At 35.8% G+C, this 12,155-nt stretch overlaps 1 protein-coding gene across 1 annotated transcript; it reads left to right on the top strand.

Annotated features, from left to right (window-relative positions):
• The first annotated feature begins 554 nt into the window (after positions 1-554).
• Positions 555-11,793, top strand: LOC145127314 (uncharacterized protein At1g03900-like). Its single transcript, XM_079062531.1, has 5 exons — positions 555-564; positions 1,230-1,624; positions 1,779-2,069; positions 6,341-6,439; positions 11,746-11,793. Exons 1-5 carry the CDS (start codon positions 555-557, stop codon positions 11,791-11,793), a joined length of 843 nt encoding a protein of 280 aa, XP_078918657.1.
• Positions 11,794-12,155: the final 362 nt, after the last annotated feature.

Raw genomic sequence — 12,155 nt, 5'->3', positions numbered from 1 at the left:
TATATATATATATAAACATGTAGCAGAGCATGCGATGAGCATAATTTCTTCGGGATTTATGATGATATATGAGTATTTTCCCTTCGGGATTGATGATGATATATGAGTATATTCCCTTCAAGATTGATGATGATATATATGAGTATTTTTCCTTCGGTATTGATGATGAGATATGAGTATCTTTCTTTCGGGATTGATGATAAGATACGGGTATCTTTCCTTCAGGATAGACGTTGAGATATGAGTATGCTTCCTTCGGGAACAATATTTAGATATGATTATACTCCCTTTAGGGATAAAATTGAGAAATGAGTATAATATCAAAGTTATCAGTGAAATCTTTGATTATATAAATAAATATGACTTTTATGTAAGTATATGTATTAAAGATAGATAAAAATGTCAAAATAAATGATTAAACCAATGAGAGTATTTGGTCAATTTAGGTAATGGTCAAATCGATGAGAGTTTTGATATTAATAAAAGATTGATTTAATTTAAGAGTATAAATAAGTTTTTAATGGGAAGGACTTAATGTAGTGAGAGTGGATAAGATGAGTGAGGGTAAATCAAGAAGTTAAGGAAGTTGCTGAATTTGCAGTATTCACGACGTGACACAGATGAGCCACGGCGTGAGAAAGTACAATACCATTTTTTTGTAATAAAAACTTTTAACAACGAATCAGTAATGACATACAACATAGAATACAAGATTAAATAAAGATGAGATATATAGAGTATATGAGAGGGAGAATGAGATGAAATATATATATATATATATATATATATATATATATATATATATGAAGCAAATAAGATCGTGAAAGGATATATAGAGTGAGTGAGACTTAACAAAAATGAGATATAATAAAGTACATTATTCTGAGCACAGATGAAATTAAATAGAGTATGAGAGATAGAACAGAGAGTAGAAAAAGTCAAAGACAAAATCAAGATATGTGCAGGATATGTGATGACATAGACGAATAACTATCAGGAGAAATAAGATATATATACACACATATATATATCTTTACTATATTATTAAACATATTCCACTTTCTTGAAAAGTAAGAGGTACAATAGTATATCTTTACTATATTATTAAACATATTTCCACTTTCTTGAAAAGTAAGAGGTACCTCATGTACAATAATATTAATCATATAACCACATAGTATACGTATTACACTGTATTACCTTACCCTAATCTCCTAAACACACAATAGCCGCCATCAAAAAAATTCTCATCCGTCTCTGTTTATCTCTTCACCCTCACGACGTCAGGTGTGTGTTCTTCCCTGACTCCGGCAACAGCACACACAAGCAGCGCACCACCACCTGTCTCCACCAAATATGCAATCGACGCCCTGGAAGTCCACCTTTCCCGTCACACACAAGTAGCCCTAACTCGAAGATCTCCCCGGCTTTGAAAATCGAGGATGGCACGGGGAAACACGCGTTTATTTGGTTAGGGTTTACAGAGAGGAACAAGGCATTTCATTTCAATGTGGCATTGTCGGATCATGAGAAGTATGTGAAGAGAGAGATTGAGAAGGATGTCGATGTAGCCAGCGACGAGAGTCATATTAATATCCATCCTGCTGTAAATCACAGATTGAAGGTATGTATCGTCACTTACAGTTTTCCGGCTATGCATATAAGATTATATAGTTGAAATTTTTAGATTAGTAGCTGAAATTATCTAATGCCTAGAGGTATTGAAATGGATTTGAGCTCATTAGACAAGTATTAACCTGAAACATTACGTATATTAGGAGCGTGAAACCATTCGAATCACTGTAAAAAACAAACCTGCAAGTGGAGCTGTGATGCTTTCATCTGCAGGATTATCTGAAAAGATTAAGCCACTCAGCCTTGCTCCTCCACCCGAGAAGGTTAAGTCTAAGCGTCTAGGCCTTGATCCTCCACCAGTTGATTCCGGGAAAATTAGGTCTCCTATCCCACCTCCACCCAATGATCCTACTGCTGTTCGGATGACTTCTACAACTCATAACATTGATGCAAGGAATTCTACAGATGCTTTCACAGATTTCTCTCATCTCAAGGTATGTCCAAACAAGCACCAATCTGAAGCAGAAAACTTTCATAATGGGCGCCTTTTAGAGAGTGAGACATACATTGGTGGCCATGTGGATTGTTTGGAAACTGGTGTCTTCAGATCCGACCTTCCAACTTCTTTCAAACTTGATTCATCTGCTTTCACTGTAATTTACAACTTATTTATGGTTTTTTAATACTTACAATTATTAATCACTTGGGCCGATGACTAAAAATTTAAATTATATCTTTTTTCACAGCAACTTATCGAAAACCTTGATCGGGATCTTCATTATGCTATTAAAGTGGAGGGTAAAATGGACATGTAAATATTCTCAAATTACTATGAAGTAAATGATGCTATTACAGAAAAGGTAATGTTAAATGTTAATAGTTAGTTAACAAGTGGTGTTCGGTAAGTAATGTGTATCTGATGTTTTTTTTAGTTTTAGTTTGGGGATGATTATGAGTTGATTTTTAGTTGTTTTGTTTTTCCTTTTTGATGTATGTAGCTTCCTAATAATGGTTTTAAGACTGTAATACTAGCTCTATGAAACAATAATAGCTATGAGGGATGTTTGACTTTTTCTAGTGCTATTTAAATATTTCTACTTTTTAAAGTTTTCACATAATCTGATGTATATATCACAAAAAAGAAACAAGGGATGTTTAACTTTTATAAGAAGAATTTTGTTTCATGACAATTTTAGGATTTGAGAAGGTTCAATGCTCATACACATGGAATTACTTGGTCTAATCTCCATTAATATTACAGAAATATACATTGATAATGGGATGGAAAATTGTCACCAGTGCTTTACAAGTTGATAGGTTTAATAAGTTATTTTTTATTCTTTTTTTGCAAAATATCAGATCTACCCTTAAAAATATATATTGTTTACATCACACATTCTACATTTTGTCTCTATGTTTGTTGAAGTTTTTGAATGTCTCAACTACTGCTCATTTGTTACCTGAATAGTTGTATTCTATTTTTTAAGCAAAATGACAAATCTACTCTTGAGGGGTTGTTTTGTCATTCTCTAGGATTAATGGAGGGGTTGTTTTAACAACACATTCTTTTGATTTAAGAAAAATGATTGATATTCCTATGAAAGTTTTGAATTTTTAATATATTCATTTGATCAATAATAGGCTTGTGGAGTGGAATCTTTAAAAACATTTTCAAAGCACTTTAAACAACCATACTACCCTTCGATTAGTCGTGGGACAATAGAAGAGTTGGGGCTAAGAATTTCAAGGCCACAAGGACAACTTAGAGATGTGTTATATCAGAACTAGAGAAGGCATGTATATGAGAATTATAAGGAGAAGGAATCAAAGAAAAAGACGATGAAGGGATCTAGGAAAAACAGTGATGATTTTGTTGGATTAGGTGTCTAAGCCCATAACTATAATTGGTATGTACTTGAATTGATAGCAACACAGTCCTTTTGGGTTGCCCTCAACCTAGCAACTGGACAAGGAAATTATGAAAGGAGAGATATTAATTTATAAGATTAATGAATTAATATAAATTATTTATTAATATGTTAAAAGATTAATATATTAATTAGAAATCATTATGTTTAATTAATAGTTAGCTAGAAATTAATCAGAATTAATTTTGGGGTTAAGAGTATTAATTATAAAGTGCAGGGACTAGTTTGCAATTATCTAATAGTTGAGTGGAAGGATCCAGAACCTCCTTGGAAGGAGGTGGACGAAATCTATAGGGGAAACCCTAAGGATTTCGTCCAATGGGGCCTTGGATAAGGCTTTGGATTAGCTTAGGCCCCAAGCAAAGGAGTATTAGGGTTTTCCCTAAACCCTAGATCCCTCAGCTATATAAGGAGCTTCCCAGCTCACAATTTCGGACTCTCCTACCTTGGAAGAAACCCTAGGCCGAAAATTGCATACCCTACCCTCTCTCCTTCAAGTTTCCTTCTTGCTAGTTCTTGGGTGTGATTCCATTAGAGGCATTATATTTGTGGTGCTAAGCTTCCAAGAAGATTAAGATCAAGATCAAGAGGATTGTCAATTGTTTGCTATAACAATTGAAAGGTATGTAACTCTAAAACCCTAGTTTGTTAATTTCGAAATTAGCCTCTCTACTCTAGGGTTCTTGTTTGCAATTCAAAGTTATATGTTCAATAGTTAAAACATAGATCCAAAGTAGGTTGCATGTGAACTTAGGAATTGTTTTTCTAGTTTATTTGTTTTACCCAAAACCCATCAGTGGTATCAGAGCCATTGTTTGTTTTAAATTGAATTGTTATAATATTTGAATTGCAAATTAGGGTTCATAGCCATTAAACCCTAAAGGCCAAAATTTTCGATTTTAGGGTTTTGGTTCAAAGGGTTTTCGAAAACCCTAGCCTCCATGAACCCTAATCGAAATTAGGGTTAGGGTTTTGAAAACCCTAGCCTCCTCCCTTAAAATTTCGAAATATGCTACCCCCTTTTAGGGTTTCTTTGTTTTGGATAATAGTTGCCTTATTAGATAATTGAGAAAAATAAGGAAATTATCCTATCCCCATATTTTCGAAATCTAGAAGGGATATGGATTAGGATTAAATTAATTATTTAATTTAATTAGATAATCCTTGCAAGATTTAATAAATTAGTTACAAGTTAATTAATAGATAAATATTAAATCTAGTTATTTGGTTTATTTTTAAATTTAAAATTAATGGCTTAATTTTCGAAATTTATATATAAACCCTAAAGTTTTAAAAATTTTAAAACACACCTTATATACATTATAATTAAAAGTTAAATATTATATATGTATAAGAATATGGTCAGTCAAATCACTAGTATGCCACATTCACGAAGCTAGTCTATAAGGGGGGTATAAGGAAATTGCCTATAAAATGGTAGTTGAATGGGTGTCCACTCTCACCCACCGCTTCCTTGATTAGTGGAGGGTCGTTAGCAGAACGGGTTTGATAGGACAACTACATCTCATTAAAAGTATAATGTTATTAAAGAAAGTACTAGAACATTATTTTACAAAATCCCAACTCTAGTTACTTTAGGAAAAATGTGAAAAGTATGCTAATCCATGAAATTGCACATTATGCTTTATTGGTCGTTAGTGGAGCATGTGTGGTTAACCATCACACTAAAAGGCACTAATAAAGAGTAGTAATGGGTATCTCATAATTATCATTTTGATGGAGCGTGTGTGTTTACCAGTACATCAATAGTTAATGATAAAGACAATGAGGTTACCAAGCACATTTGCATGGTTATTCACATCTTGTTTGTGATCCTCGGCATCCCAGTCACAGATGGAAGAGCATAATCTGAGATTAAAACATGCCATTAAATAGTTTCAATGTATCTCAAAATAATTAGGAATTTCACTTCGTTTATTTCGTCTAATGGTAGAATTGGTGAATCGTCATTCACCTACCTTTATGAAATTTACACTTGGATCTCGGCATCCCATTTCTAAGTTGTGAATCTTCATAGTTGGATCCTAACCTTGATATTATATCTTTGGGTTATTATATTAAGGTATCTTCAAATCTAACTAAAACTTTCTTTCTTTTTAGATGTCTACTATTGGAAACAATTCTGCTTCATCCTCCTCCAACCACAACTTCTCTTTGCTCAACATTTGCTCCAAAGTCGTTATGGATGGCTCTAACTATAACGATTGGATGTGTAACATCAAGATGGCGCTTCGATTTGAGGACAAAGAATATGTCCTTGAAAAGGAGCTCAAAAAGCTTGATGAGTCTAAAGCTACTCCTGAAGAATATGCTGCCTACAAGAAACATTACGATGATGCTACCAAAGTAGCATGCATCATGGTGGCAACCATGTCCCCAGAACTGCAGAGGTACTATGAGGACTACTCGCCTTTTGAGATGAACAAGGACCTTATGGAAAAGTACCATAAGCGAGCTCGTCAAGAAAAGTTGAAGTAGTCAAGTCACTCATGGCTTGCAAGATGAAAGAAGGGGAGTCGGTTGTGTCTCATGTGCAAAGAATGCAACGCTACATAGAGCGTTTGGTCAAGCTCAACATTCACTTTGATGAGGAATTGGCCATTGACATGGTCTTGAACTCACTACCTGATTGTTATGGTCAGTTTATTCTAACTTACCATTTGAACAACACTGAGCAGACGCTGGCCCAATTGCACAACTTGTTGCAGACAGCTGAAGCAGGGATGAAGGGTAAAATTATAGCCTCCACTCCTGCAAGTGCCCCTGTCTTGGCCATTGGACAGGGAAAGGGGAAAAAGAGGAAAGGTCCTCCTAAGCAAAACTGGAAGAGCAAGGCTCAAGCTGGGTCATCTAGTAATGGCCCAAAGGCTAAGCCCAATGCTACCACTCCCCATGTTTCTGATCCAAAGGAGGCCGTTTGCTTTTATTGCAATCAAAAGGAGCATTGGAAGAGATCCTGCCCACAATATCTGCAAGACATCAAAGATGGCAAAGTAAAGCCATCTTCGGCAGGTATTTACACTATTTCTTCTAATAACTCATTATCTTCTGGTTCATGGGTCCTTGATACAGGATGTGGTTTTCACATCTGTTCTGATTTGCAGGGGCTAAAGGAAAGTGAGGAGATAGAGCGAGGAAGGATAAACTTGATCATGGGGAACAAGAAGTCTTCACCAGTGACCAAGATCGGAGTTTATAACTTTTGCTTAGTAATGATGTTAGATTAGTTTTATTAAATTCTTGCTATTCGTCTGAGATGACGAGAAACATTATTTCATTTCATGCAATGTTCAGACAAGGTTTTAAATATTCTTTTAATGATTTGAATGGTTCAATTTCTGTTTATAAGAATGGTGTTTTTGTGTTTGAAGCTTTGCCTTGTGATGGTGTGTATGAAACAGTGACTTGTGTTGATAGCTTAGGAAATAGTGTATTTAATATTGACTTGTCTAATAGTGTAGACAAGGCATGCTTGTGGCATTGTCGTCTTGGAAACATTAACAAGAAACGCATAGCCCAACTCCAAAAGGATGGAGTGTTGGAATCATTTGACCTAAAATCAGATGATATGTGTGAATCTTGTCTTTTTGGAAAGATGACAAAATCACCATTCACAGGGTCTTGTGAAAGAGGTGAAGGTCTGTTGGATCTCATACACACAGATGTGTGTGGGCCCTTCAGAGCAACTACAAGGGATGCTAATCGATTCTATGTGACTTTCACTGATGATTATAGCAGATATGGCTATATCTACTTAATCAAACATAAGTCAGAAACCTTTGAAAAGTTGAAAGAGTTTAAGCATGAGGTCGAAAATCAATTGGGCAGAAAGATAAAGGTACTTAGATCCGATAGAGGCGGGGAGTATCTTAGTATCGAGTTCAACGACTATCTAAAAGAATGTGGGATAGTCTCACAATTAACTCCTCCTAGGACACCACAGTTAAATGGTGTAGCTGAGAGGCGTAATCGAACCTTGTTGGACATGTTTCGTTCTATGATGAGTCGTGCTTCGCTTCCTATTCACTTCTGGGGATATGCCTTAGAGACAGCCGCTCACATCCTCAATCTTGTCCCTACAAAGAAGGTTGCCAAAACACCTCACGAAATGTGGACGGGGAAAGTTCCCTCATTGACACATATTAAAGTCTGGGGTTGTGAAGCTTTCGTCAGACGAGAGACTCACGACAAGCTAGCAACTGGAAGTGAGAAATGTGTTTTCATTGGTTACCCAAAGCAGTCTTTTGGATATTTGTTCTATAGACCTAGTGAAAACGTGGTCTTTGTAGCACGAAGAGGAGTCTTTCTAGAAAGAGATCTCATATTCAAAGAGGATAGTGGGAGCACCATTGACCTTGAAGAAATTCAAGAGTCAGCCAATGAAGGAACCTTAGATGACACTAGCACTCAACCAGAGGAAACAGTTCATGTTGAACCAGTTGATAACTCATTACCTCTTCGAAGATCCACTAGGGTGAGTGTGACACCTGAGTTGTATGGTTTTCATATTACTTCAGACGGTGACACATTCATCAGTGATAGGACACTGGTAAATATAGATGAACCAGTTACTTATAAGGAAGCAATGGTAGGCCCAGAGGCTTCCAAGTGGAAAGAGGCAATGGACAACGAGATTAAGTCCATGTATGACAACCAAGTTTGGAATTTGGTTGATAGTGCACCAGGTCGTAAGACAGTTGGGTGCAAATGGATCTTCAAAAAGAAGACAGACATGGATGGAAATGTGCACACATTCAAAGCTCGACTGGTTGCAAAAGGTTTCACTCAAACCCCAAGGGTTGACTATGATGAGACCTTTTCGCCAGTAGCTAAGATTAAATCTATTAGGATATTGCTCGCCATAGCTGCCTTTCATGACTATGAAATATGGCAGATGGATGTCAAGACTGCTTTCCTTAACGGGAAGTTGGCTGAGGATGTTTACATGAATCAGCCAAAGGGTTTTCTTGATGCAAAGTTTCCCAATAGAGTGTGCAAGCTTGAGAAATACATTTATGGATTGAAACAAGCATCTCGCAGCTGGAATCTTTGCTTCCATGAGAAAGTCAAAGAGTTTGGTTTCTCTAGAAGTGAAGATGAGTTTTGTGTGTATATCAAGGCTAGTGGGAGTATAGTAACTTTTCTGGTGTTATATGTCAATGACATATTACTCATTGGTAACGACGTTCCAACCTTGAAAGATGTTAAGTCTTGGCTTGGAAAGTGTTTTGCCATGAAAGACCTTGGAGAAGCTGCCTATATTCTTGGGATTAGAATATTGAGAGATAGAAAGAAGAGACTAATTGGACTTAGTCAGAGCACATACTTGGATAAGGTACTAAAGAGGTTTAGTATGGAAAATTCCAAGAAGGGAGAGCTACCTATCCAAAGCAATACCAAATTGAGTAAGACTCAATGCCCGAGTACAGATGAGGAAATAGCAGACATGAGTCGTGTACCTTATGCTTCCGCTGTCGGATCGATCATGTACGCTATGACATGTACTCGCCCTGAGGTGGAATTTTCTTTGAGCATGGTCAGTCGCTATCAGGGAAACCCGGGTAGAGCTCACTGGATAGCGGTTAAGAATATACTCAAGTATTTGCGAAGGACAAAGGACTGGGTCCTTGTACTTGGTGGCAATGATACTTTGAGAGTAGATGGTTACAGTGATGCCAACTTTCAAACAGATAGAGATAACTTCCGTTCTTAATCTGGCTGGGTATTTTTACTGAATGGAGGAGCGGTTACTTGGAAAAGTTCCAAGCAAGATACGGTGGCTGATTCTACTTGTGAATCAGAGTACATAGCAGCGAGTGAAACGTCGAAAGAAGCAGCTTGGTTAAGGAACTTCATCGGAGATCTCGGAGTTGTTCCAACCATCCAGGAGCCTATGGAACTATTCTGCGATAATGAAGGAGTGGTTGCCTTAACAAAGGAACCAAGAGATCATGGTAAAACCAGACATATCGATAGAAAGTACCATTTTATCAGACATAGAGTAGAAGAATGCCATCTTGTAGTAAAGAGGGTGTCATCTGAATATAACCCAGCAGACCCCCTCACAAAGGGTCTGAGTAGGGCTAAGCATATTCAGCATGCTCGGAGCATAGGACTGAAAGATGCTATTAGTTTTAGTAGTTAGATTAGTTTTTGTTCTGAAACTTGTAACAAAGTAAATGTAATTGACTTTTGGTGATTAAATAATAAAGTATTATTTATAAGTTTGGTTACTGCCTTTTGTCGATTGTTTGTTATTGTGTTTCATATTTTGCATGTTTTACTTCCTGAATAATTTAATTATTCAAACTCCACAGTCGCTTGTACTTTTGTTTGTAAGTAGTGAATTAAGACTGTCATGAACTGGATTGTAGATTGTCTAAGGATAGACATGGCAATAGAATTGCTGCAACGTTCATGAGTACTCAGAAATTGAGATTTGAGTATTGGATAAAACCTCGCTCAGAGTATCACTTCATGGAATTCATCACGAGTAATACTGAGACGATAATCTTATAATCTTGAAACGAAGATATATGAGTTGTAATTTACAAAGTCGGTTATACATTGGTGATATGAAAACGCATCAGTAACTTGGTGTTATAAAACGTATTATCATGTATAATTTGATGAGTAAAAGATACAAGCATATGAGTCAACGTTTATTCGTTCCTTTCGCCCTAACCGGAAAAGCGATATCTGTGGGCCCCTCGATGATTTGGTGTTGACTTATGTGTTGGGCCCAGCCAGGACTAAATTGATGTGTTCAATTAGAAGTCCTACATCATCACAAATCAGAAATCGGGAAACATAGATTCTGGACAAAGAGATTGATTACATTCCATATCTTATGTCTGGGGATATCTTGCAGAAGGAAGGATTATATGATCACTTATCTAAGGACACGTAACTGACTGGGTCAGAGTTCAGCAGCAGCTTTTGGAAGCTACAATTTGCTGGTCAAATTTAGAAGTCATACTAGAAATTATAGTTACAGACTTATCCAAGTGGGAGACTGTTGGATTAGGTGTCTAAGCCCATAACTATAATTGGTATGTACTTCAATTGATAGCAACACAGTCCTTTTGGGTTGCCCTCAACCTAGCAACTGGACAAGGAAATTATGAAAGGAGAGATATTAATTTATAAGATTAATGAATTAATATAAATTATTTATTAATATGTTAAAAGATTAATATATTAATTAGAAATCATTATGTTTAATTAATAGTTAGCCAGAAATTAATCAGAATTAATTTTGGGGTTAAAAGTATTAATTATAAAGTGCAGGGACTAGTTTGCAATTATCTAATAGTTGAGTGAAAGGATGCAGAACCTCCTTGGAAGGAGGTGGACGAAATCTATAGGGGAAACCCTAAGGATTTCGTCCAAGGGGGCCTTGGATAAGGCTTTGGATTAGCTTAGGCCCAAGCAAAGGAGTATTAGGTTTTCCCTAAACCCTAGATCCCTCAGCTATATAAGGAGCCTCCCAGCTCACAATTTCGGACTCTCCTACCTTGGAAGAAACCCTAGGCCGAAAATTGCATACCCTACCCTCTCTCCTTCAAGTTTCCTTCTTGCTAGTTCTTGGGTGTGATTCCATTAGAGGCATTACATTTGTGGTGCTAAGCTTCCAAGAAGATAAAGATCAAGATCAAGAGGATTGTCAACTGTTTGCTATAACAATTGAAAGGTATGTAACTCTAAAACCCTAGTTTGTTAATTTCGAAATTAGCCTCTCTCCTCTAGGGTTCTTGTTTGCAATTCAAAGTTATATGTTCAATAGTTAAAACATAGATTCAAAGTAGGTTGCATGTGAACTTAGGAATTGTTTTTCTAGTTTATTTGTTTTACCCAAAACCCATCAGATTTTCCTCTTTTTTATTTTTTTTATTTTCAGACAATGTGTATCATTGGTTTCATTTTTGCTATATATATAGTTGGGGCTTACGCCTTCAGAATCATTAATTCGGTTGAGGGTTCCTCGGGAGTCGATGAATCCTTAATAATAGGTCGCTCTGATTTTTGGTTGTATATATATATATATATATATATATATATATATATATATATATATATATATATATATTCAATATAGTCTACTAATCTATGTTCATGTTCTTTAAAAACAAGGAGATCTTTGTAATATGTTATTTATCTTTGAATAGAATGTGCTGGCTTTTGATTTGGTTTATATGTTTTCAAATTTTATTTTTTGAAGGAAGATGGTGAAGGTGAATTTATGAAGAGACCAAGAAGATGTAGATGAAGAAATGCATGGAATGAGAGGGAGAGTTATATGCTTACATTTTTAATCAGTATCATACAATTATTTTATTTTAAGTTAATATGATCCGTAGAAATTAATGAGATTAAAATTTCTTTGAGTGTTTCATGAATAAGTGATAACATTTGATATATAACTTATAATAAGATCGATTTGTGAAGTGTCTAGTTGATATTTAATGATGATAATTGCTATGAGTATTTGCACTCATGACTTGAGGATGAGTCGTAAGTCGAGTGCCAAATAATTATTGAGGAAGGTTAAGAGAAATGGCTGACTTGAGTTATAATAATGAATTGAAATAAATATAGGATACGAGAAGAGTAATGGAGGAATATTTAGAA

This window comes from Lactuca virosa, chromosome 7 (genome assembly GCF_052849685.1).
Source record: "Lactuca virosa cultivar CGN04683 chromosome 7, Lactuca_virosa_CGN04683_v6, whole genome shotgun sequence".
Taxonomy (NCBI): Eukaryota; Viridiplantae; Streptophyta; class Magnoliopsida; order Asterales; family Asteraceae; genus Lactuca; species Lactuca virosa.
Note: the sequence above shows the minus strand (reverse complement) of the source record. Positions and strands in the feature narration are given on the sequence as shown.